A 27,440-nucleotide genomic window follows, 5' to 3' on the forward strand; every position below is an offset into this window, starting at 1 on the left:
TTCGACCTTGGACTCACTAGGACTCTAATTAGACTTATACTTTGGTTTAACTAGGTAAAGCGATGTGTTAATAAGACATCACATAGCACTTACTTCATCACATATTTAAAACGCATCAAAAGTCTAAGGTGGTTCTTGGACATGACGAGACAATGCTAGTTGAAGCCAAAGGTATTGTTGTCATGAATACTAAGCAAGGTAAATATAAAATATCCTATGTTTTATATATTCCAATGTTATCTCAAAACTTGCTTAATATTGCTCAATTGTTACATAATCAAATTCTCATGTTTTTCAAAAACCAAGTTTATGTCATGTATGACCCTTAAGGAGCAAAGTTTGAATAGTTAAAATGGTCGAAAATGCATTTGTTTTATGTGTTGACTCACAGTATCATCATACTTTTAATGCCAAAGTGGAAGAAAGCAAAAGATGACATCAATGCTTTGGACACGAAGACAACGAAACTTTGAAAATCTTGCATTCTTCTAATATGATTGATGATTTTTCAAATTTTACCTCTATTGATCAGATTTGCAACAGTTTTCAAGAAGGAAAGATACGCAGTCTGTCTTATCTAAAGACTTGATTTGGTTGCTAGTATTTCAATTTGGTACAAGACGGTAGAACAAGGTACATCAAAGTCAAGATTTTATTTAATGAAAGAAGCAAAGGAAGAAAGTGAAATCATGGAACAATTTTTCAGCACATAGGCAATTCATATTTCTCCATCAAAAGTTGGGTGTGACAAAGAAAAACCTCAAGAAGGATGGTTGAGATTTGAGGTTTTTCTATTTTAAATTTAAATTTTTAAGTTTTTTAAATTTATTGTTATATTTAATTTTCAGTTTGATGTTTATGTTAGATCTAAGATTTAAGTTTGTTATCTTTAAGCTTTTAATGTTTTGTGAGTTTCTCTTTTTAATATTGTTTTAAATTGTAAGTTAGTAGTATTAATTAGGTTCATATCGTTGTCCTATATAAGAGTGAGTTACATGTATTGAGTGTATCACAAATCTCAATTTTATATACCACATTTTGATTATCACATTTTGTGTATCACCAATTTTTTTCCTATAGAAGTTTGAATTTCACTCTCATTTTCATTTTTATTTTCTTTGTTTAACAAACATTGAGATATTGATTTGCTTCCGTAACATTTATTTTTTCTATCAATTTCATTTTCTCAAAGTAGCATCAAGCAACTTTAATTTTTCAACGGTGATATCAGAGCTAATTTTATTTTTTCAACCGATAGCAACAATTTGATTTACTCTCATACTCTCTTCTCAAACTATCTCTATATTTATACATGTTACATGGAAGAATTGAAGGAGCAGATGGTTGCAATCTAACATTTCTGAAGGAGCAGATGGTTGCAGTCATGTGACTTGGTTGTGTATTGTATTGTCAGTTTGCTCGTGTAATAATAATCATTTCTGAAATTTTTTTAGGGGATTTGGTTGTTTTGATAATTGTCTTTGAAATTTTAGAACCGTTCACACATAAGAGACCTTTCCAAGCTTGGAAAACCTTTTACATGTGAAAGATTGTTGATTGTAGGTTTGGACTAATTCAGATGATATACTGTTTATTATATTTATGTATTTTGTTCAATGTATTCGGTTTTATTAGTCTTTTCTCTTCCTTTCATAAGTCATTTTCGGTAGGTTTTATGTGTTAAAACTTTGTTTAGATCAATAAATTAAGGCCCAACATATTAGTTTACAAACTTTGGAAAATCTCTAACTTGTGAAAGGTTGTTGATTGTAGGTTTGAAGTAATTCGAATGATCAGTTAAGGTTTATGGTGGATTGTGGACTAATTAGGACCCACAAAAGTAGACAACCAGCTCTCTCAATCTTTAGACTTTAGAGCTCTATGTATATATTGATCAATGTAACTTATTGATAAGTTATTTAGTTAAACATTTTTTCACTTTCTTTGTTGTAAATTAATTAATTTTTGTGTTTGTTGAAAGTTGAGTTATATATACAAAAACAATTAAGATTTTATTTGTACGTATACAGGTGAAAGAAAAATATTGTTGATTTGCACTTGTAACCATTTTTATAATTTTTCAATAATAAAACCATGACAATAATTTATTGTTGGAGAACCAATGTTGAAGAAGGTGTCATTAAAAGTGTTTAATGTCGGTTGTACTTAATGTCTTTAATGTCAGTTGAAAACCGACATTAAAGACAACTGACACTGAAGACCTTTAGTAACATCTTCAATGTTGGTTGTCAATCGATATTGTACCCCTATAATGTCAGTTTTTAATTAACATTAAAACCCAAAATATAATGTAGTTTAGTTTTTTAAATTAAAATGATACTATTTAAATTTTAAAAACCTTTCTCACACTTACTAACTAAAAACTACTAATAAGCACTTTTTGTATTCTTAAATACAGTTATGATCATTGATAGAAGAAAAAAAGTAAAATGATAGAATATGAACCTTTTTTTTTTTTTTTTTACATTTACTAAATTGTCTTTGTTGTTTAAAGTAATTGCATAACAATAAAAAAAAAAAATTCAAATATCTTATTTTTTAAAAAAACATACAAATTAAAAAAAGAAGTTCTTAACACACTAACAGCATTAATTAAAAATTATTTATGAGCATTTTTTAGGCTTAAATACATTTATAATCATGGATGAATAAATAAAAAATAAAATGGTACAATATGAACTATCTTTTATTCTATTTATTTTAAAGAAACTAATGATACTTTATAAAATTTAATATATAGGGCTTGACATAAAAGTTTTGTAACTCCTAATTTCCTACTACTATTAGAAAATATTTAATTTTCATATATTGGATCATATGTACATAGATTTTCTACAATTTTAAAGTCTTTCTCTTTGCAATTATTATTTTTTAGTTATTTTATAACTAATGTTTTTTTAAAAAAACAATAGCAAAGGAGACCCTCTTCACATGAAGAGACTCACCACTCAAAAAATAATGTGGCTTTCTCCATTACAAATGCATCAACAAGAAAAATCATATGCAACGCACGTGTAGAAAACTAGTTGTTATAAACAAGAAAATAGTACTACAAAATTTAGTTATAAATTCAATTGAATTAAAATCCAAAATGTCATTTTAAAAAAATGAGAGGGGAAAAAGAAAATTTGATACCACTACTAAAAAAGAGTTAAAAATAAAATAATAAAATAAAATAGGAAAAAATAGCCCCAGCTTTTTTTTTTGTCTAATTTCTATTTGGTCATAAGTTTCAAAATATTACATATTTAGTCCTTAAGTTTTGAATTTGGTTTTAATTTAGTCCCTAGATTTCAAAATGTTACAATTTTACTCTTTGAATTTTGTTTCAAGTTGGTCCCTAGATTTTTCATTAATATTTTATTTCTTGTCTTTAGTGCTAATGTATGTTAATAAATTTAAAATAATTAAATGAGTTATAATTAATTAAGTTTAATTATTTTTTATTTTTAAAATTTCACTTCATAATTATTTTAAATTAATTAGTAGACACCGACGTTGATGATTGAAAGTCAATATTTAATAAAAAAAAATCGAAGTTAAAAATGTAGAATCTTAAAACTCAGAAACCAAATTGAAACAAAACTCAAATCTTAAGGGTAAAATTGTAACATTTTGAAATTTAGAGATTAAATTGAAACAAAAAAACAAAAATTAAGAACTAAATGTGTAATATCTAGAAACTTAGCAATCAAATAAAAACTAAATCTAGAACTTAAGAATTAAAATGGTAATTTTCCCAATAAAAAAAACTGAATTAAGACATATACTTTAGAATTTCCACTTCAAATCTTATCAAACTAAAAAAATCATCAAAATGAACTTGTATTATGTCAAAGTTCAAATCTACCCTACATGTAATTAAAAAAAACTAAAAATAATCCAAATTCTCTTGACGTATAACTTATAAATATAAAAGAAGAAAACACAAAGAATAACAAATTTGGAGACTAAAGGGGGCGTTTGGGCCCCCTATTTAGAGTTGGGCGGGTAGGTTAGTTGGGGCTCCAACTATCTTACTTAAGCAGAGATAATGTGGGTCGATTATTTTTCTCTCCCTCGTTTTCCTTACTCTGATTATCGCTCGATTATTTGCTTTATTTCCTTCCATCTCTTCTCCTTAGGGTTTCGTCATTGTTCCCGATCAGAGTCGTTCCTGGTGGGTTTTGGAGATTCCTCTTCTTTGTTCCTACCGATCGAATGCCATTGTGGTTCTCTTTGGTCGAATTTGAAGAAATCCTTCACAGATCTAAACTATGGTATGTTTGGTAGTCTAGATCTGTGTTTTTCTCTAGATATATAACCCTTCCTCTTTCATCTTGCCATTCCGAATGCCACTCCCGTTCCTCTTTTATCTTGTCGCTTCTTTCGGTTATCTTTGCTCTATTTTCTCCAAACAAGGGTTTCCCCTTGCCTCTTCTTTCGGTTCTCCAATCTTCTGTGTTATCCCTTCTATCTATCTGAGTTTGAAATCGTATAACCATGTTGGAGCACAGATCTTACTTGGTAGGGGATGGAGATCCTCGTTTAGAGCATGGTAGGGGATAGAGGATGGTGTTCAAATCTTGATAGGATTACCAGATCCAATGGTAAGTTTTCTTTCTTTTCATCAGCCGATGATGAGCCACTGTATATTTTTTTCCTTCTTTCTTTTTTTTTTGACAAATGTAAGCTCATTTTTTACATATCTTTTGAGCTTACTCCGATTATTTTGCTCTATGTTTGATTTCAATGTTCTATTCTTGGTCTTTGATTATCGGTATCTGATGATCAATGTATCTATTCTGTTCAATGATTGTTTTTGTCTGATTATCAGTCTCTATGCTTGATTTCAGTGTTTTGTTATGTTCTGTCTTTGATTGTTGATTATTTTGCTACTATTTCAAAGACTTTTTTTTTTTTTTGCTTTGCTACTGTTCTTGGTATTTGATTATTGGTCTTTGATTACTTTCCCCCTATTTTGATGACTCTTTTTGCGTTGCTATTGTTCTTGGTCTTGATTATTGGTCTTTGATTATTTTGCTACTGTTCAATGACTCTTTTTGCATTGCTTCTATTCTTGGTCTTTGATTATTTTGCTACTATTTCAATTACTCTTTTTGCATTGCCTTTGTTTTTTTTATCTTTGATTATTTGCTACTATTTCAATGACTCTTTTTGCATTGCTCCTGTTCTTAGTCTTTGATTATTGGTCTTTGATTATTTTGCCCTTATTTCAATGACTCTTTTTGCATTGCTACTGTTCTTGGTCTTTGATTATTGGTTTTTTTATTATCGGTCTTTGATTATTTTGCTATTATTTCAATGACTCTTTTTGCATTGCTTCTATTCTTGATCTTCGATTATTGGTCTTTGATTATTTTGCTCCTATTTCAATGACTCTTTTTGCATTGCTTTTGTTCTTGGTCTTTGATTATTTTGCTACTATTTCAATGACTCGTTTTGCATTGACTCTAATGATCAATGCATCTAATTTAACATGGTACATCATATTAGCCAAAATACAAAACGACTTAAGAAACAATTTCGTTGCTTTGAGGTTGGTTCTTATTGTCTAAACATAATACTAGGATAGTTGATTGTTTGTTGGCATCCTTTTTTTTTTTTTTTCAATCTCATTGCAACTATATCATAATTCTTGTTTGGTTCTCAAGTTGTTCTTGTTTGGTTTACTCTAGTTTGATTGCAAGTAGTGGTTCTTAAAGTAGTGGTTTGCAAGTACCCTATTGATGTGATTGACAGTAGTGAAATTGATGTGTACTTTAGTTCTCTTCTCTATAAATGAGACTTCTTTTCCTTATAATTATGAGGACAACCCCATCTTCACCACACCATTATTGGTAAGTTTCTTCCCCCTTCACTCTTTTGTGTTGCTTATCACATCTTCTGTTAAGTCATTTTCACTTTTTTCTTTATATTATTACTAAAACATCTGTTTATTGATTGTCATAGTGTTCAACTTATTATTGAACAAGCGAAACTTCATATTTCCTCCTTCTATTGTATGTAAGGTGGTACTCTTCTTTATCTCAATTTTCTTTTCTTTTGTGTCTTGTTTATTTCTATGGTTGGTAAATTTAAAATCTTCTTTCATGTGTTGTAGGTCGGGTGGAAACTAATCCGTATTTCTTATTTTCTCAAATTTCATCTTGTACATTTGAAGTGTTTGTTGATACGAAACTTTCATTCTTCATTTAAATTTTTCATCCTGTATATTTATAAACTTAAAATAATTTAGTTATATCTTAATTATGCTTTTGCAGTTGATTTTCTTTCAATTATATATTAATCTTTTCTTTTAGTTGTTTGTTGATTTTCTTCCTAAATACTTGTTAGACTTCATCACATTTTTCTTTTTATTGATTTATTTTTCATTTAAAACTCAAGATTTGATCATGAGCCTAAAACGAAACCTACTAAATCAAGACTATTTTATCAATGAGAATTTTATTTTTCGTATTCATATTCAAAAATGAAATTATTTGACGACATTGCGTGAAATTGAATATGGATATTGTTGTTGATTAAAAAAAAAGTTGAACATATTTGATAAAAATGCAAACAAAATTTTATAGCTTCTTTTAGTAGGGTTGAATATATTTGATATTTGATAAAAAAAAATGTAAACAAAATTTTATAGCTTCATTTAGTAGGGTTGAAATATTTGATAAAATGAAAATAAAATTTGTTATTGATAAACTAAAAGTAAAGTAACAGCTACGAATAAATGTCTTTAAAGATTAAGGTGAACAAACTTAAAAGTTCGTAGATAACGATTTAAACTTATTTGTTAAAGAATTAGAAAAGAGAGAAAAGGAAAAATATGCATTTTTACTTCAAACTTTCAATTCATCCAATTGCAATCTAAATTTAGATAAAAGTTTCAATCTTAACGTTAAACATTAAAAGGTATTGCAAGTTACTATTACTAAGCTTCATATGATTTTGCATGCATTTAAAATTTAATGATAAGTATATTCTTGTTTAGATTAAAAGTACATTAGTTTGAAACTATGATTAAATTTTGCGTAAATTTAAAAAATCACTCATGAATAAATATTTCAGGGGCCAATTTTCTTAATCTATGGTAAACCCTCAAGAAGTAGTAACCATACTAACGGTGTTCACAACTACCCAATGTCAATTACTACTAATACTAGAGTTGTTACTCAATGACCATAGGAGGATAGAATACCTGCCACATCACATTAGACATTATATTAGGAAATTAGCATACTTTCGGCTAATCCATGAGTTTGATTTAAGTTTTCGTGAAAGTATACGAATGGATAGAAAATGTTTTGCCATTTTATGTACTTCATTAAGGACAATTGGTGAATTAGTGGGAACAGAAGTTGTAGATGTTGAGGAGATGGTTGCCATGTTCTTGCATATCTTAGCCCATAATGTTAAGAATAGAGTAGTTCGTAGACAATTCGTTAGGTCTGGTGAAACATTTTATAGGCATTTCAACTCCGTTCTCAATGTCGTTTTATGACTACATGAAGTACTGTTGAAAAAACTTTTGCCAATCACAACCTCATGTACAAATCCGAGATAGAGATGGTTTGAGGTATAGTGAAATTAAACAAATGTTGATGCGTTGTCCGTGTCTAGTTTAGATAACTTATGTATATGAATATTTCATACATTGTGTTCGCACAAGATTGTCTAAGTGTGTTAGATGGTACGTACATAAAGGTCAACGTGAGTGCCACTGATCGACCAAGGTACAGAACGAGGAAGGGTGAAATCGCCACGAATGTTCTTGATGTATGCGACACGAATGATAATTTCGTGTTTGTCTTCTGGGTGGGAAGGTTCTACTGCTGATTCTTGTGTGCTTAGAGATGCAACATCACAATCTAATAGATTGAACGTTCTGAAGAGTAGCAACTTATACACACAACTTCTTGTCGTACATCGTAATACTCAACTATTATGATTTCATACAATTGGATATTGTATAAGGTATTATTATCTATATGATGTTGGATACCCAAATGTGGAGCGCTTCTTGGCACCATATAGAGGAGAACGATATCATCTTTCGGAATGGCGTAGGGGAAGGAATGCACAAACAACTGTAAGAGAATTTTTTAACATGAAACACTCTTCTACGAGGAATGTCATCGAGAGGGCATTCGGACTGTTGAAAGGGAGATGGGAAATACTCAGCGGAAAATCATACTACCCCGTGCAAGTCCAAACTCAGACGATCACGGCGTGTTGCCTTCTTCATAATCTTATTAATAAGGAGATGAATACTGTCGAAATGCCCAAGGATCTAGATGAGGTGGACTCACGTTCTGCTACCATTGGTAGTGACGAGATCAATTATATTGAAAGTTCAAACAAATGGACACAATGGAGAGATGAACTGACACATAATATGTTTTCTGACTGGGAGTTACGTAACAATCAGTAGCTTCATACTTAGTTTGTGACTTTTACAATGTATTTTTTAATTTCATGTATGCGATTTTGGAAATCAATTCCAAATGTCTTACTATAATTAGATTTACTACCTTATATATTGTAAATAACACATCACATGGCATTTTCTTTCTTTACTACTTAAATTGTACTACGGTGTACATGTAGCAGAATGACAAGTTCTTCTAGAGCTCCAAAGCACACTTGGATGAGGGAGGAAGAGTCGAAGCTGGTGGAATGTTTGGTGACTTTGGTTGAATATGGTGGATGGAGATTAGACAACAAGACCTTTCGCCCTGGGTATTTGGCACAGTTACAGTATATAATGGCTGATAAAATACCTGGCTATAGAATATAAGGGACCGACACCATAGATTATAGGGTAAGGAGCCTTAAAAGAACGTACCAAGCTATAGCAGAAATGCAAGGATCGGCATGCAGTGGGTTCAGTTGGAATGAAGAATTCCAATGTATTACTACAGAGAAAGAGAAGTTCGATGGTTGGGTGAAGGTAAAATTTCATAAACATTTTTCCATTCATCGTCACCCATTATATTGACCAACCATACTCTCCATGTAGAGCCATCCTACAGTAAAAGGACTCCTGAACAATTCATTCCCATATTTTGATGATTTAGCCTACGTCTTCAGCAAGGACCAGGCAACTGGAGAAGGGGCAGAGACACCTGGTGACATAGCCTCAAATGTTGTCAGGACGTATGCATGAAGGTGCTCTTATTGGCGATTCACAGAAACATGAACTGTCAAAGGATTAGTTTGATGGAATCCTGACTGGTTTTGGTTCCAAAGGAGGCAATTCATCAAGGGGTAGTAAGAGAAAGTGTTATGGATATCAGTCTGAGTTGGTTGAGGTTTTTAAAAATGCAATAGACTTTACAAATGACCAACTGAAGTCCATTGCTGAGTGGCCGAAAGAGCAGCGTGCAATAGAGGTTAAGCTACGTGCCAAGGTTGTGAATGAACTTAACGATATTCCAAAACTGTAAACCCAACAGAAGTTGAAGCTTATGAATATCATATTCCACAATGTGCATAATACATAAAGTTTTTTGTCTGTTCCAGCGGATATGAAATTGGAGTATTGCGAGCCTTTTCTTCTAAACAACGTCTAACCAACTATTTTCATCACCTGCTTTTCCATGTTTAATTTGGACATATCTAAATTATGGCTTGTACTTTATAATATTTTCTATGTCTCACTCCGTACTATTTCATGGACATGAATGTGATTTGGTTTTCTTTTTTGCTGTTTGTGAAATTTTTCTATCTCTACATACATTAATGTGTTGGGTAATGATTAATATCCTTTGAAGAGAATGGAATTGTATTTGTTGCATGCTCACAAAGTTTGATACGTCAAACAGGGTTAAAATTGGCGGAATGAGGACAATGCAACGTTCAACACATTTTATACAAATTGGTGTAACAAACAATTTTATTTAGCTTCGTGAAAATATGATATTTCATAGAATAAATTGTGATATATACTAAGATAACATGCATTTAATTTATATAATGTTATAACCGACTATTATAATAATATGCACCCCAAACACATATTATTATAACCCAGACTATAATAATCTGCACAAGACTATAATAACTTGCACACCAAATACAAACTAGTATACCACATACTACATAAACACTTACTATTATAATCCACACAGCACCGCAAACGTCCCATAAGTTATTTTTAATCTAGGTATTAAAACTAAAATAATATGAAGAAACAAATAAATCAAACTTATAATATTACAAAAATAATACAGAAATTAAAATCTCCGTTTACCAGAAAATTTATTCCTTCACTTGCATTTCACCAAACCTAGCTCTTTCATTACAGATTCTTACTTTATCTCATTCACGAGAAGATGAATTTTAGATCGAACTGATGCGCCTACAAAAGGCTCTTCGAGAGTGATGGAATTGGAAAAAAGAAGAATAGTTGACCCACCAATGAAGAAAAACTCAGAAATCTCTTCAACATTTCTGACTATTGGGTGAAATGAGAATCATTCACCAATTCTGGCCTAAACCCAATTGGAATCCCTTTGTTCTTGCTCATTGCGCCATTTAAGAAGAACCCACAAAATAAGATTCAATTTGGAGCAATCCCAGAAGAACAGATTTAGGGTCTGAATGTGGGTTTTTGCGTCAATGGGTTGTCGGTTGATCAATTGATGGGCAGTAGTTTAAGACTGCTGGAGGTGGTTTCTCGAGGGAGGAGATTCGATGGCGCTGTTTGGGTTGTGATTATTTCAGGTAATAGCGGCGACCTGAAGAAGAAGAAGAAGAAGAAGGTGTAGAGAAGACGATGCGGCTTCATTTTTCGCCTAGCATGAGAAGCATCACGGTCTCGACCAGTAATGGGTTTATTGACTTTATGAAGATTAAAGTTGCAGCTCGTCACATTTCTTATCGAACCCTTTTCCACACTATTCTCGTACTTGCTTTCTTGTTGCCTTTCGTCTTCATTCTTACTGCTGTCATTACGCTTGAAGGTGTCAATGACTGCTCCTCTCTGGGTACTGTCAATGAACTTATTACTGTTTCTGTTTCAAATTTTGTCTTTCTGGTTAACGTTTATGTGTTAGTGATATCTTTTTAATTTGATTGCGATGGATCTTATCTGCTTTTTGGGCGTGCAATTATGAAAGTTTTATGTCATGATATTGGTTGTTTTAGAGTGCATTGCAGAAGCTGATTGATTGATTTTTTTTTTTAATTTTATCATTAGACGACCATAGATGACGAATTCAATTTATATTCTGATAAAGTATTGTTATATATTTTGTATTTTTTGGGGACAAATTCTTATCTAGGCTGTAATTGAGGCAAAGTTTTCTTTGGGATCCTCCCACGCTACTTGATTTTCTAGTGTACATCAATCTGCATTACTGATTTCAATGAAGTTTCTCAGTGATGTAAATGACCTTTAAACTCTGATAATTATTAGCTAGCAAAATAAGGAAATTAGGTCTGTCTTGTTTGAGCCAGTGCAGTGCAAACACAGTGGACAAGGAGAAGACAGTTGAGAGCAAAGTGCAAAAAAATTAGCTTAAATACTATACGAACTTAAGTAACTCCTTTAATTAACCCTTAATCTCATTTGAGAACAAGGTGTTGTATTTATATAAGCTACATAATCTCTTATTCTAAAAATATGAGGGCTTTTTTAAAAAATATATATATAAAAAGAAGCCTAAATGATTAGATGAAAATATGAAGCTTTTAATTAAAACAGGAAATGACATTTTGGGAATAGAAATACGGCCATTTTGGACAAAATTTAAAAGTTTTTAAATGACATTTCATTACTCATTTCTATTAATTATATTAATTTGTGTCCTTAGTTCCCTTCTCTTTTGTTGCTAGATTGTTTGGGCAGGACATGGGGACCTCGCCTTCTTGGTAGGGCTGATGCTTCAAAGGTGATCACCTGATTCTTCTTATTTTGCTTTTCATGGCCTTTTGTTTTGCAGTATTTATTTTTTGGACTGTTTCGAATCCTGTTTTTGTTAGAAACAAAGCTTTATTGTTGTAATTGGTGATCATGTGCAGCAGAGGTTGGTGAGTGACTTTTACAAGATATTCAACCAAGTTAGCACTGAGGAAATACCAGATGGTCTAAAGCTGCCAGATTCCTTTAGTCAGTTAGTTTCAGAAATGAAAGACAACCATCATGATGCAAAAACATTCGCTTTCATCCTAAAGGCCATGGTATGTTAAGTTTATTAATTTATTTCACTCTTTGGTAAAGAGAACAAAGTCAATAGGGGCCCAAGGTTATTCATATTTTTATACCCTGCAAAATCTCATAAGGTGAAAATTGTAATGGAATGATTGGATTAAATTCAACCGAACCTGCCAAAATTTGGAGTTTTTGTTAACGATAATCTCATCTCCTAAAAGTTGATTATGGCCTATAGTCTATGGATAGGTATGCGTTTGAGTAATCTAGGAAAGATCGGTTTCCTCACTTCTTTATCTAATATATGTATAGGAAACGAAAAGTAGTTCTATTTTTTATATGGAACAGTACATTAACTTTCAACGAAGATGCCCTTCTTGAAAGGTGAACCCTCATTGTTCATTGTGTCTATATGAGCATGTATGCATGCTCAATATTTTCTTTGTGATCTTTTAGCTGGAGGATGCCAAACTTTGGGTTTTCTTGGGTTTTTATATTCCTTTTATAAGAAAATGTGAAGCATTCATTCATGGAAATCTGTCAATTTAGATTGGCCTTTTTATAACTCTCTCCCCTATTTCCTGGAAGGAGAAGGCCCGTTTTCCCCCCCCCCCCCCCCCCCCCCCCCCCCCCCCCCCCCCCCCCCCCCCCCCCCAAAAAGAAAAAAAGGGAAAGAAAGAAATGAAAAGAGATTGTTGGAGAATCTCCAATAGTTATTTACTTAAAGAACGAGTTTCGTTTCATGAGAAACTAAGCTTTCATCGAGAAATGGGAAATAATATACAAGGGCATACAGAAAAACCAACCTTATAAAAACAAGTCCCAAAAATAACAGATAAACATGCTCCAATCTAAAAGAATAAGACCTAATTGATAATTACAAAATGCGGAGAGATCAAATCCCACACTGAGGCATCAAATCTCACAATATCCCACACCTATATGGATTTTGAACTTATTCTGAATTCCGATCAACCAAATGTTTCCCCATCCCCCCCCCCCCCACTTTCTGCAAAGAGAATAAGAAAAATACTTTTTAAGTAAGAATGCATTATCAAGAGATGTTTGAGGATAGAGAGAATCAGGAAAGCTTAAAAAGCTGAGGAAATACACAAGCCTACCACATATGGACTATGGTGGAACTTCCTTTTTTCCAACCGTACCACACTCTAGAGTGAATTTTGTCAATTACTAGCTTTCAGAAACCGAATGTGTTTAGAACTGTCCAAGAGGAAGTTCAAAGTATTTTAATGGTTACTCACCCTAAAAGTACCCAAAAAGATGCTATCTTGTTTATCTTTTTGTATGGACATTTATTCCATCCATAGCTGGAGCATTTTGAAAGATTTATCTTCAACTCATCCATAATTCAAAGAGACTAATTTTGACAGTTGGATATGTATTGCCAATACATATCACTCAACTTTTTTTAGATGAGAAACAGTTAATAAGAATTTCATATCTACATCTATTTCTATATATATATATATATATACATATATATCTTCTTCTTTGATGGAAAACAGTGAATATGAAATTCTATATATATATATCTTCATCCAAAAAGAAAAGAAAAACTTCTATTCATACATGATCCTAAAGAGATTACTTTGATAGGATTTGGAACTTTGTATTAGAAAAGCAAATTGTATAGAAACGGGAGGAAGATTTGGCGTGTCCTCAGCCAATAGTTATGTTAAGGCTCCCCAGTGTCTGTCTTCTTTGTTTCTTATGAAAAAAAAAAAAAGAGAAGAAAGAAAGAAAAGAAAATGAAGAAGAAGAATAAAAAGAAAGAAACAAAGAAGGATAATGAAATTTCATGGAGGTTACAGAGTTAATAAACCAGAAAACTCTATTTTGTACGGATTTATTTCATTATTGAAATTTTTGCCCTTCATAAAAAATTGTGTACTTTGGTTAGTGGGATCTTCTTTTATTTTTTTAATTTATTTTCACAGATGGAGAGATTTGAAAAGGAGATAAGGGAGTCCAAGTATGCAGAGCTCATGAATAAACACTTCGCAGCTAGTTCCATTCCTAAAGGCATTCATTGTTTGTCTCTGCGTTTAACTGATGAATACTCATCAAATGTTCATGCTCGCAATCAACTGCCTCCTCCAGAGTTATTACCATTGCTCTCTGATAATACATACCAACACTTTGTTTTGTCAACTGATAACATTTTGGCAGCTTCAGTTGTTGTCAATTCTGCCGTCCAATCATCTCTCAATCCTGAAAAGATAGTTTTCCATGTCATCACCGACAAAAAAACTTATGCAGGGATGCACTCATGGTTTGCCTTAAATCCAATCTACCCAGCTACCGTCGAAGTTAAGGGTACTCACCACTTCGACTACTTAACGAGGGACAACATTCCAGTGCTTGAGGCTGTTGAAAACCAGGAAGGAATCAGAAATTACTACCATGGCAATCATATTGTAGGGACCAACCACAGCAATACAACTCCTCGAGTATTTGCCTCAAAATTGCTGGTTCGAAGTCCCAAATACATATCCTTACTCAATCATCTCCGCATGTACATACCTCAGGTAATTTGGATGCAGTAGGGGAGTAAAATTCTCTCTCTGGTAATCTATTCATCATGGAAACAAGTTATAAATACCATCTGCCCACCACCCACCAGTTTTGGTATCGAGCAGACAATTTTATATCTGAAATGAAATTATAAGTGAAAACTATCCATGACTCTGATTATCATGAACCCCAAAGATGTATTTGTAACATTACTCCATATCGAGAAAGGCTTTCCTTGAGTTTTCATTAAGGGGCGCATTAGCGTGGCTGTTTTCTTGCATGGTCAATTTTATAGGTTTCGTTTTATTAGATCAAGTCTACTTGGAAATATTGTTCTAATATCATGGCTAACCCCAAGCACTTTGAAGAAGTTCATGGATAATAAACATTATGTTGCATGAATATCTAGTAAGTCATTATTCCGTTCTTTTGACATTTTGGATTTAAGCATGAACTTGCACAATTTGGTTCTCTTTTTCTGCTCCTAAATTGTTCCTGTCATTATCACTGCACTTGAGAATTGAGATTGAGAATTATCATTCTTCATATGATGTACAGCTCTTCCCCAAACTGGACAAGGTGGTCTTTTTAGATGATGATGTTGTAATTCAACGTGATCTGTCGCCACTTTGGGATGTTGACCTCGAGGGAAAGGTTAATGGAGCTGTTGAAACTTGTAAAGGTGATGATGAGTGGGTTATGTCAAAGCGATTCAAGATCTACTTCAATTTTTCCCATCCCCTTGTAGCAGCACATTTAGATCCCAATGAATGTGCTTGGGCATACGGCATGAACATATTTAATCTTCGTGCCTGGAGAGAGTCAAATATAACAGAAACCTACCACTGGTGGCTGAGAGAGGTATGCTACAATTCCATTAGTTCTGGATTAATTTAATTTCTTGAGTTTGCTTATTGTAGGCATTGTCATTTACCATATGACATTCTATTCATTCTGTTTGGTGATTGCATAATTGTCCCTAGTCACTAAAGAGTAAAGATGCAATTATTTGATAATCTTGGACAATGGCTTCTTTTCTATGTGGCAGAATCTAAAGTCTACACTGACATTGTGGAGACTGGGTACACTACCACCTGCTTTAATTGCATTTAGAGGTCACATTCATCCAATTGACCCCTCATGGCACATGCTTGGCTTGGGCTATCAAAACAAAACAAACATTGAGAATGTGAAGAAAGCGGCAGTAATACACTACAATGGCCAATCTAAACCATGGCTGCAGATTGGCTTTGAGCATCTCCGGCCATTTTGGACCAAGTATGTCAACTATTCTAATGATTTCATCAGGAATTGCCACATTCTAGAGTCATAATTCACAAAGTCTAGGAGGTAAAAGGTAGAGAGATGATTCGATAACGAAGTGAACTATATAGGAGGTAAAAGGTAGAGAGATGATGCGATAATGAAGCGACCTATGTTACTCTGGAACTGTTAGGTTCTCAGCTTAAGAAATTCGGAGTTTTGCATACCTGACACAGTTTTAGGTCAAGTTATGGCACGGTATGCCCTGTGTCCTGACTGAGACCATTGTGTTTGCACAAGCATGGGATTCTCTCATTAATGTGTAATGTAGCAATTCACTTGGTCTTAGTTGCTGAGCAGTCTGGTATTATTAGTTCTTCATGCAGGGATACAGCCTCGGTTCTCAAGAGTATATTTTGGAATATAGCAGAACACATACAATACCGAACGTCTCGTCACATAGCTGTTATCTATCGAGGCACGAATGAGGCTAGGACAGGTCCATCAGTGAGTGCTTCTCCATATGGTTGGTCACCAAACAATAATCATCTGCCCTTCATCTTTTATATTTCATAGTACCACATTTTCTGCTTTGTATTTGATAATATATGATGACTTTGAGGACAAGGCCTGGCAGCTATTGGTTCATTGGATTGAAGAATTCTTTATCGATGGTTCTGTTTTATTTAGATTCGTTCTGTACTAGATATATTTTTAACAATGTGAAGAAAAATTTTTCCATTCAGTCACATCTACCATTATCATCATTTGGAAAAGTTGAAACCAAAGGATGGCATTGTTTTTTTTTTTTTTTTTGGTACCTAATGTAATCAAGTTCTCATTGTCAAAATTAATGTGGATTCTCTTAATTGGCTAGGTTAATATTTTTATTCTGTAAAGCTGTAAACAGAGTTATTCGAATCTCCATTAGTTTTTAGATGCTTCAGACACAACACTACAAGATAAGATTAAACGATGCACATAAGATGCTCATCATAGAACTTGCTAAGTTGGTGATGACAAGAAACCCACCAAACTTTTATGCCACTCAAAATGTTCACTTTTTCCCTCCTTTCCCTTTTCCCTTTTTAGTTCCTCATATTTCTATTTCAAGAGTTAATAATGTAGTTTATAGTCCTTGTTATCTATTGAAAGATAACTAAAATTTCGCTAATTAATTTCTCTGAATCTGTGAAGTGGGATCATGAGCATAATGCAAGAAAGGAAGTCTTCAATAAGAATTGACATTATATCATACCTAAAATGTGCATTGCAGCTAACATATAATGGGTATTAGTCAATAGTTTGAAGTCTCTAACTCTGGTCCCGTATATCCTAAATTTTAGGAGTTGTTTCAATTTAATCTCCGAACTGATAGTTATATATCCTCCATTACGTTCTATTTGGAAAAACCTTGTGCGAAACTTATAATTATATCAATTAAACCTTTAAACTTTCATAAATAAAACATTTTAGACACTTTGTCAAAGTTTATTTGAGAATCGTCTATGTATTTACTCTAGTATTGTCCATTTTGTAATACTGACATTTGAAGAAGTCTATACACGTTGAGAATTAATGCATAGATGATTTTCAAAGGCAATTGTGGTGATAGATCTAAATTCGTTGGCTTGTGAAAATTTAGGAGTTTGATTGACTCAAATTATAAGTTTCACAAGATATTGGTCGAACGAGATGTGAAAGAATGTGTAAATTGATATATTTATTAAAATCAGTTCAAATTGATACAATTATTAGTTTTAGATTTTAACTTATACAACTCTAAAATTTGGAGGTATAAATAGATATTTGCCACTATTAGATCATAAAGGAAAAGAAAATTCAAATAAACTTCTCTTCCACAAAACTGATTGAAGAGGAATAGGCCACATTGAGATTGATTTGGACCCTCTTGGCATTTTTCTTTTCTTTAACATTATCTTGTTGTAATTAAAATGATGGAATTGATGGATTAATTGCACTTAATCACATTAAATAAGCAATTGATTGATTCTACCAAGGCCTAACGGAGGAATCTAATAGGCTCCCAAATTATTAATGGCCAAAGCAAACTAAGCTAAGCATCCAACAACGTTAAAAAAACACATAGTTTTATTCATCATTTTATGGAACCCTTCTTGTTAATCAATCCATTAGCTGTATGCCACGTCTATTCTTGAATCATTTGGTACCCTCCACTTTTTTTCATCTCTGAAATTCTCTTTTTCTGTTACCCACATGGATGATTTGGGTTTGTATTTTTGAGCTTCTGATGTGAGTTTGTGGGGGAAAATTAGTTAATTTAGAAGTAAAGTCAAAATCTTGCAATGTTTTTAGGTAATGCGTAATGTGTATTTTTTTGTAAGAAAGTTGAATTTGTGGGCTTTTCTACTTCCTCGGAGCTGCTTAAAATATGCGTAAATATTACGATTGGGTAGTCGATTTTAATTTTTGGGAATATCAAGAAATCAACTTTTAAGAAATGGAGTCATTGACCCCAGATTTAGAAGACTTTGAAAACTCCGGAGGAGCCTCGTCTCTGAGTTCTTCTTTGATCTCTTCAACTGGTTTTTGTATTATTATTCATAGAGCTTTGGTTTTTTCTTCACTTTCAATCTCTGATTCAAGGTTTGTGGAAAAAAAGACAAGTACCCAGATCAATTTTTCAGCCGAGTTCATAGCGGTTAAGGTTAATCAATTTCTACCGGGTGTTTCTTCTATTGGGTTTCCTATTGATTTTTCTTTTAGGCTTGAGGATCGATTTCATTTTGCGATTCTGAAACTACCCATCTCTTAAAATCAGAAAGTGTTTTAGCCGAGCCTTTAGTTTACAGTGTTCGTAATTTTTTTTTTTCCCTTGCTTCTTTATGTGTTTTAGAATTAGAAAGGAATTCTTTGAGTGAATTTGTTTGTTGGAATATATTTCTAGTCTTTTGGAAGACGCAACTGATTGATTGCTTTTGTCGCTATTTTTCTTTTTCTTCCAGATATAAGATTGAAATCTGAAGTTTGTTTTGTTTTTTCATATGCAGCTGCCTTCATACTTCTGATTGTTGCATCTTCTTTTATGATTTACGACTTACGATGAAATTTATTTTTGTTTTCTGGGTTTCTCTCTTTTTTGCAGAATCTCCCTTGTGAGAATCTGAGCAAAAACTTCTGTGCCAACTAACCGCATTCGAATTCTCGGGTGGGATTTTTTTAATTTCTTTTATTGGGAAATCCAATTTTTTTGTGATTGATTGAAGACGTAAGTCAATATGGCCGGAGTGGGAGATCAATTGGAGATCAAGTTTCGATTGAATGATGGATCTGATATTGGCCCCAAAACTTTCCCTGCTGCCACAAGCATAGCAACCTTGAAAGAAAGCATTCTTGCACAATGGCCAAGAGGTGTGTGAAATTTGAACTTCTTTCTCTTAGTTTTGGCTTTTGGGGGTGGTTGATTTTGCTTGAAATCCTATCCTATGCTGATCTTGTAGCTTTGTTTGTAATTGAACTATTTAAGTTTAAACATTTTCAGCATATTGGCATCTGTTTCGTCATTTACACAACACAAGTAAAGCTCTGATCTGATGTAGAACTCTGCATTTTCTTCATTCTTGCTGTTGCCATTTCAGAAGAGACACTACACCCTGATCGGGGGGAAAACGTTTAACGGCCCGTTACTGGTGCATAAAGTTCCATGATATTCGTTTTATGTTGGATCTTCTATAAGCATCTTGAACTTATTGATTGGATTTTATGCCTCTTTGAAAGAGAATCTATTAGAGACTGTAGGATTCTTTTTCTGGTTTCATCTGATCATATTATTAACAGAAGAATGCTCTTTGATTTCCATTTATTTTGGATCTTCTGGTTTCTTTCTTTTGTCATTTTGTCTCAAGTTGCAATATGTTTCTGAAATCATTCATTCTCAAATTATGTGCAGTGGAAAACTCTTGGATTTCAACTAGATTTGGTTGCCTTTCTTGGCCTTTTACACTTGCCAATGCCTTCATTCGTTTGATTGCTTTTGTACCCCTTGTACCCATCATATTCCTTTGTCTATGCCCTCAGACCCTGACCAACATGGTGTCTTGTTCGCTATAGCTTGAATCTGTGTTTGACATTATATAGACTCCTTATTGTTTTTTCATGAGGCAGTAAATCTTCTAGTGTCATTATACAGAAGCATTTATGATACGATTTAGTGTCATCTGCATTGTCCTCCCAACACTGTCACCAGATCCTAGATTAATGAGAATTTTGATATTAGACAATGGCAATGAGGATGATATTTCTCCTGCAGTAACACTGGCTAGCTAGATTTTAAAATGTTTCTTTTTTGGTACCATCCTATTGTATATGTAGGACAAGTAATCACAATTATTATTGTTTCTTCTGAGGTACGAGTAATCACAATTATTTGTTTGAGCAGAAAAGGAGAATGGTCCAAGAACAGTTAAGGATGTCAAGTTAATAAGTGCAGGAAAAATCTTAGAGAATAACAGAACACTTAATGATTGCAGAAGCCCATTATATGACATTCCTGGCAGTGTGACAACCATGCATGTTGTTATCCAACCACCAAGTTTGGAGAAAGGTATAATCTGTTCTATAGAAGTTTAAGTTATCAATGACTTAAGATAGAATGGATATTGCTTTTTGACATCTCACCTGGATTTGTCTGGAATTATCTTTTGCTGTATTTTGAAGTTTCCTTTGATTCCATTTCAATTGCTTGACAAAGATTTTTAAATTTTTGCTAGACTATTCCTTTAGCTGGAGGAATATGCTATTTGGGGATAACCAATTACTGTTCATTAGAGTTGTCTTCTAGACATAAAACTATTGAGAACTTTTGAAGTTCAGCTGGATGGATTTTATCTGTCAAACTTACACTGTCAAAGGTTTATAATAGATGTATCTAGATGTCTTTTGAATTGAGAATTGGTATGTGTATATGCATATGCATGTGCAATTGTTCTTATGTTTTGCTCAAAGGCTGTGGAAAATAAGATAGGAAGAAGCATAGCATCAGGACAATTGTTTTACTTATAAAGTAGTTTAGAATACCTACGTTGAAGGACATGTTTAGGAGTGATTCTGAAATGGTTGAAATCACTTTGAAATATACTTCTTATTATTCAAAACCAATTTTGATGATATAAAAATTACATTTAAAAGTGTGAAATTAAATATTAAATTAATTTTGAATAATTAAAGACATTTTACAGAGTGATTAGGAATATGACAAAAGTGATTTTAACAGTTTTATAATCACTCTCAAACATGTCCGAAAGAAGCTCTCAACAGATGGCAACTGTTGTGGCTGTTACTTCATATTGAAGCCAAGCCTATTGAAACATTGAGGTTCAAATAGGACTACTGATGGAAGTTTTCTTCTTTGCCTGAGCAGAAAAGAAAGCTGGAGACCAAGCAACACAAAACAAGTGTGTTTGTGTTATACTATAAACGGAACTCGTGGAAGTTCTCGACGCCATTTTTGAGTGCATAAAGATAGCAAATTTTCCTTTTAAAAGTTCTGATGCCAATAACAGCTTGGAATCAGTTGAAGAAGCTTATTCTGGAGCTTGTGTTATTGTTTTCATAGTAAAAGAAAAAGAAAAAGAAACAGACAGAGGTAGCGAAGATGGCGAAGACGATGGGATATTTATCGACACAAGCTAGTCGTAGATGAGATCCATGGCAGTTGAATGTCTGGTGATCTATTATGAAAGGATGTTGCCTTTTCAACATCCATTGTTAGCTTCATTTGTTGTTTAGATTGATTTTGTGCAACTCTTCTGCTATCTCATATGTTTGTGGTTAAAGCTTTATATACTTGAAAGTTGCAGTTAGCCTTTTACCTTTTTTTAATTCTTCAAACTGTATTACCATTTGGGCTCAGGCCCAACTTCATGATACTTTTCCCCCTCTTCCCAAACAAGAATGATAGTATTTCTTTGATTTTCTATTTAGTATGCTTGAATGAAAACTAAAAGGAAACCCAATAAAATCTAAGCAAAAAATATTGAAGTTAATAGTATTTTAAAACTTAAATAAAAAATAGAATAAAAACTATGACATGAGGTTACAAAAAATTCGTTTTCACCACACTTAACTTGGTGAGCCCTGCCTCAAAAAATTGGTGAGCCAATTAAACATTGTAACTATAATTTTATCTTATGGAACCTTACACTTAAATGCATACTAAAGTAATATAAAAATCTTACAAAAAAAATCTTATTTGTTATGGATAGTTTTTGTCTTGAATTTTACAATTTTATTAAGTTGTATGTTTTCAAATTTGTACAAATCTTATTATTGAATTGTATTTAAATATGAAATATCTTGCTTGACACCTCTTCCAATGTTTAGAATATTTCCAATGCGGTAAGCTTCCAAATTTCAAATCGATTCGACCATAAATTCTCCATTTATGTAAAGTAGTTGACAGTAGCAACAATTTTCAATTTGCTTAATTTTGACTCTAATTCTTTTATAGGAAGATTTTTCCAAATCAATTCTTGGTGTTACAAATAGCTCCTCTATATCATCAGCACAAAAATCTGAAGCAACCAATCTCACTATTCTTTCTTGTTAAAAAAGAAATGTTATATTCTTGAGGTTTTATGCTTTGTACCAGTCATTTGTTAAACCAAATATATATCTAATGTGATTCCATGGGCATGGATTTGAGGAAATACAAGGTCTTTATATTTCACACCAAAAAGAAGAAAAGAAAAAGTAACCACACAATCATGAAAAAAGTAAGAAAATATGAATTCAATGAATTATAAATCCTTCACAACCAAAGAAAGTCACAACTTACAAGTAAAAGATCCAGAGTTGGCAGATAACTGTCAATTCAAAAACACATGAAGTCATGAGCCTACCCTTATTTTATGTGCAACTCACAAATCAATATTGTCAATTCAGTAGAACCATTTGGTTATTAAGGAGCAGAAGATTACCCTGAAAAACAATAGCAAAAACAAATACTTCCTATCTGTGTACAGAATTCTTCCTACCAATAAAAAGAGCAATCTATTTTTATGGCTACTGCAGTCTCAGCTCGCCGTCTTTTCAACCCGAGCCTTATTTCCCACCACTCTATGCCAATCAGTTAAATTCTTAAGTCAAGCTCAATTTCTCATTCATAACTGACATTGTCAAGACTCAATGGAAGGCTTTCCATCTTGCAGGGAGATCACTGTTTCGAATGCACCAACCAAGGCCTTAACCTTGCTCTTTCGAGTTTCGACGAGTTTACTTGCAGTTTCTTCAATAACATTGTTAAACAAGCCCTGCGCATCTTTTTTCCCCTGCACATCTTGGTGCCTCAAAACAACAGTTTCTTGAGTTGTGGTATTGGTTTCACTGTTAACTTCTTTTCCTCTCTTGAAGTTCTTCCTAAGACCATCCCCAGCCTTTTGATTCTCCCCCAACAGCCTTCCACGCCTAAATTTAAGCCTTCTCGGACTATTACTCTCGGAACAGATGTCAATAATTTTTCCCCTCCTGAAACTCAGTTTTGTAGATTGAGGATCCTTAAGTTTAGATTGCAACATCCCATGATTTTGGGATCTGCAATTTTTACTACCTTTACTTGAAGCATTGCCTGCTTCTATGCTGCCAATTTTGTCACCTTCATGGTAAAAGTCATTCTCTGCTTCACTTCCCGTGTATTCCGTGTATTCAGATACATCTTGATCTTCTGCATCGGCCAAAGTAGCTGGGGACATTGGCGGTGATAGCGATTTAGGTGGCAATGACGACGCTTCCATGTTATAATCAGTTTTATCTTGATCAGGTTGCTGGGGTATTTCCTCATTTTCGATCTTAATGACATACAAGGTTTTCTCTTGGACCTCTTCACTCTGGAAGGTTTCCTCTTCTACCACTTCACTCTGGTAGGTTTCCTCTTGGACCTCTTCACCCTGGAAGTTTTTCTCTTGGATCTCTTCATTTCGCACTTGTCCACGTTCAGATATTTTGATCACTTTATGAGTTTTAAGTGGGACGCCTTTCAAGTTAACATGCTTTCTTGTGGTTAAGTTTGCAGCTCCATTAACATGCTTTCTTGTGGTTAAGTTTGCAGCTCCATTAACATGCTTTCTTGTGGTTAAGTTTGCAGCTCCATGGATAGAGTTCGAGGAAAATGAACCTGTTGAGGCTGCCACCACTTTCTTTGCAGCTTCTTTAGAAGTCCCCGAACATTTGCCCATTTTGGAATAATTTTTCCATCTCGAATTGTCCAGAGATGCAGATCTCAATGGCTTTACTTTAATAGACTTCGGTTTCAAAATTTTATCAGACTTTTCAGGTAACACTCTCTCCTTGGCTTTTGCAAAAACTTGAACCACAGAATTCTCTGGACTTCTAGCAGCTGCAGACGTTTCAGGCTTCAAGTTCTTTAGGGAATTTTTTGTACGTGATCTTGACGTAGACAAAGTTCTCGGCTCAACCAACAATTTCTTTTTGCTTTCATTGAGGACTTCTCGCTGCTTTGGACTAGGCAACAATTTCTTCTTCCTCTCATTTGGGACTTGTCTCTGCACTGGAGTCAGGAGGGCAGGAGATTCTACTGGCAATTTAGTCATTGAGAATGTAGTTGAATCAGCTTCATGTAATCTGGAAGTGGATGAAAATTCAGCCTTGGCCCACGTTGTTGAAGTTATGTTCTTTCTCTCAGGAAATACCACACGATCTACTAAACTTCCACCATCAAGTGATTTTCTTGCCACATTTTTGGTCATTGGTTGTCTTGACTTGGTTTCAGTTGAAATTGTTTTCTTTCTCTCAGGAAGTACCACACTATCTAGAGATCTTCCACCATCGAGTGATTTTCTTGTCACATTTTTGGGCAGTGGTTGTCTCGACTTGGTTTCAGATAATCTGGAAGTTGATGAAAATTCAGCATTGGCCCAAGTCAAAGTTGTTTTCTTTCTCTCAGGAAGTAAAATAGCATCGACAGAACTTCCACCGTCGAGCGATTTTCTTGCCAGATTTTTGGACACTGGTTGTCTTGACTTGGTTTCAAAAGCATGATTTCTTCCATATTTGCAAAAATCATGACAGGAACCAGTAGATGCTCTTAGATAATTAGGCATAAGTTTTTCTCCACTATTTGGATAACTTGTCCATCCCATAGAGCTTCTTCTCGAATAAGCACCTACAGTAGAGTTTCTTCTTGAATAAGTACCTGCAGTAGAGTTTCTTCTTGAATAAGTGCCTGCAGTACTGATCATTTCAAGGGACACTGGCACATCACCCTTCTCAGCCATCAGAATTTGACACAGCACCTGAAACAGAAAAAAACAATAGCACACTAATAACTTAACAGGCCTAGGTAGAAAGAGAAAAAAAAATCTTGACATAAATCAAATCAATAGCAGGCAGAATAGTAGAAACCAAACAAGGTCTGATCACAAGGATAGTTTTCAATGGTCCAAAACAATTTTCTCAAGAATCTCAGTCTGAAGAAAGCAATATCGAAACCAGTAAGTGTCAGCAATTAGAGGTATCATATGAAATTAACAAATAAATATATCGGTTAGGAAGAAAGGAAAAAAAAAAAAAAAGGCTACACAAACCCCTAGCAACTACCAACTACCATTATCCAAAAGAATGCACTTTTGCTCAAAGATTGAAATTGAGAGCTCAACATAATTCCAAGAGACATATATTGTACAAGAGCTCATAGAAGAAGCACTCTCTCATTAGGGTATTTATTCTCGTGCGTTTCTTCCAAGACAAAAGCTAGAAAACAAAATGGAGACGTTATATTAATCAGCATTCATATCACGCTTTAAGACATTAATAACATAAATGGAAAGACAGCAAAACACGACAAATCTAAAACTAAATGCAACAATTTACATCCAAGGGGAAAAAAAAAAAAAAAAAGGAATTCATTGTTAGCGTGTTACATCTCATGAGCATAGATGATAACAAACATTCTGAAAAAGAATCAGTTTATTCACCACAACGTTCATGAACAAAGAGCATGAAACGCTATTTCACTTTTGTAAGACATACAACATAGGAAGCAAAATAATTGGAAGACAAAAATACAAATGTCAGCATGAAATCACAAGAAAGAAGACAAAGGTTGTCCATGTAATTCTGCCAATAGAATGAAAAAGTAATGCTGGAAACAGACAAGCTCGCACACGGGCCAAAAGTCTCACTAATGCTTAGACAAACTCAAAAATTTGAGAAGAAACAAGAAAGAAGCTGACAAAATCAACCCATAATAATTGGAGACATTGACAATACCTTCCAATTCCAATACATCAATCTTAAATTGAAAACAGAGCACAACCCACATCAGGTCCAGTGATATTCCATTTAAATGGTTAATCATCACAGCAATCAACGTTATAAAACAGGAAGAAAACAAGAGATAGCCATTAAACAAACACCTGAAAGGCATATTTCCACACAAACCAGCATATATAAAGAAAAACATCGATCATTCATAAACCAAACAGAAAAAAAAGTACGAAAATCACAACCCCATTTCAGAGATTAAGCGGAGATGATTCCTTATTTTCTTACCCAAAAAAAAAAAAAAAAAAAACCGCGTCAGAGAGGCGCAAATTAGAATCGAGTGATCTGGGTTTTCGTTGTTGGGCAAGAAAATCGTCAACCCTTGTCTTGAAATCACCAGGAAGCAAAGAAAAACGAAACCCAAAAGGAAGAAACGAATGAATGATTGAATACGGCCCTGAAAATTGAAGCGACGAGGGAAGGAAAGGAAAAAAAAAAAAGGGTCCACTGATTTAGAGTCGAGCGTCTCTTGGGAATTCGATTATTTGTTTAATGAGCAACAAAAAAGTCGGTTTGGATTCGCTTGAGAGATCGTGCAAGCAACTGTGTACTATTTCTTCCCCGTTCGGAAAGCCTTTTCTTATTCGTCTCCGCGTTGGCCGTTGGTTACACACAGAATGTAACTTCAAAAAAAGGGGTCCCTCCTTTTCCTACCAAAAGGAAGCGGTTGCGGTGGGGAGAAAAAAAGGAACTTGTTCTGATTTTGGGGGAACCCAAGAAACTGAATAATTTAATATTGGTTTGGTTGGAATTATTTGGATAAAAAAACCAAAACTTTCGTGGAAATTAATAATATTACATAGAAAAGATAAATGGGTTTTGTTCAGAATTTAATTTCCAATTTTTCATAGATGGTATTTGCTTTGTTTTGCAATGAAATCCATTTGACATTAATTTTGCTTTCTCTATCTTGTATGAGATATTATTTTTCCCGCTAATTTTTTTTTCATTTTCTTAAATCTATTTCTCTTTCCAATATCTTATTGGTATTAAATTTTTCGACGCTAATATACGAGTTGAATTGACATTTTTATAAATAAAAAAAAATTATAAAATATTATTGATGTGAATGTAATCTAGGAAAATTTTCAAAAATAGAAAAAATAAGAAAAATACGGTAATAGACACGGATAGATCTATCAATATTTTT

General features: G+C 33.5%; 3 protein-coding genes across 11 annotated transcripts; 2 read left to right on the forward strand and 1 right to left on the reverse strand.

Moving 5' to 3' along the window:
• The first annotated feature begins 10,271 nt into the window (after nucleotides 1-10,271).
• Nucleotides 10,272-16,820, forward strand: LOC120079981 (probable galacturonosyltransferase 14). 2 transcript variants are annotated; one of them, XM_039034489.1, is made up of 6 exons: nucleotides 10,272-11,006; nucleotides 11,857-11,912; nucleotides 12,043-12,201; nucleotides 14,131-14,721; nucleotides 15,266-15,568; nucleotides 15,756-16,820. In XM_039034489.1, the coding sequence occupies exons 1-6, from the start codon at nucleotides 10,796-10,798 to the stop codon at nucleotides 16,038-16,040; spliced, it is 1,605 nt and encodes a 534-aa protein (XP_038890417.1). In that variant the 5' UTR covers nucleotides 10,272-10,795; the 3' UTR covers nucleotides 16,041-16,820. The 2 variants fall into 2 exon arrangements, with proteins under 2 accessions (XP_038890417.1, XP_038890418.1); XM_039034490.1 differs by having other exon boundaries at nucleotides 12,046-12,201.
• Nucleotides 16,821-18,010: 1,190 nt separating this feature from the next.
• On the forward strand, nucleotides 18,011-21,902 carry LOC120079613 (membrane-anchored ubiquitin-fold protein 2-like). Of its 4 annotated transcripts, none has more exons than XM_039033859.1 (4): nucleotides 18,011-18,158; nucleotides 19,098-19,363; nucleotides 20,391-20,555; nucleotides 21,372-21,902. In XM_039033859.1, exons 2-4 carry the CDS (start codon nucleotides 19,231-19,233, stop codon nucleotides 21,425-21,427), a joined length of 354 nt encoding a protein of 117 aa, XP_038889787.1. In that variant the 5' UTR covers nucleotides 18,011-18,158; nucleotides 19,098-19,230; the 3' UTR covers nucleotides 21,428-21,902. The 4 variants fall into 4 exon arrangements, with proteins under 4 accessions (XP_038889787.1, XP_038889785.1, XP_038889784.1 ...); XM_039033857.1 differs by lacking the exon at nucleotides 18,011-18,158 and adding an exon at nucleotides 18,169-18,307; XM_039033856.1 differs by lacking the exon at nucleotides 18,011-18,158 and adding an exon at nucleotides 18,336-18,659.
• An 838-nt stretch (nucleotides 21,903-22,740) lies between these two features.
• LOC120079612 lies at nucleotides 22,741-27,014 on the reverse strand. 5 transcript variants are annotated; one of them, XM_039033853.1, is made up of 2 exons: nucleotides 26,519-27,014; nucleotides 22,741-25,260 (listed from the first exon to the last, which is right to left on the reverse strand). In XM_039033853.1, the coding sequence occupies exon 2, from the start codon at nucleotides 25,240-25,242 to the stop codon at nucleotides 23,128-23,130; it is 2,115 nt and encodes a 704-aa protein (XP_038889781.1). In that variant the 5' UTR covers nucleotides 25,243-25,260; nucleotides 26,519-27,014; the 3' UTR covers nucleotides 22,741-23,127. The 5 variants fall into 5 exon arrangements, with proteins under 5 accessions (XP_038889781.1, XP_038889783.1, XP_038889779.1 ...); XM_039033855.1 differs by lacking the exon at nucleotides 26,519-27,014 and adding an exon at nucleotides 25,888-26,498; XM_039033851.1 differs by lacking the exon at nucleotides 26,519-27,014 and adding an exon at nucleotides 25,572-25,859.
• Nucleotides 27,015-27,440: the final 426 nt, after the last annotated feature.

This window comes from Benincasa hispida, chromosome 6, assembly GCF_009727055.1.
Source record: "Benincasa hispida cultivar B227 chromosome 6, ASM972705v1, whole genome shotgun sequence".
NCBI lineage: Eukaryota > Viridiplantae > Streptophyta > Magnoliopsida > Cucurbitales > Cucurbitaceae > Benincasa > Benincasa hispida.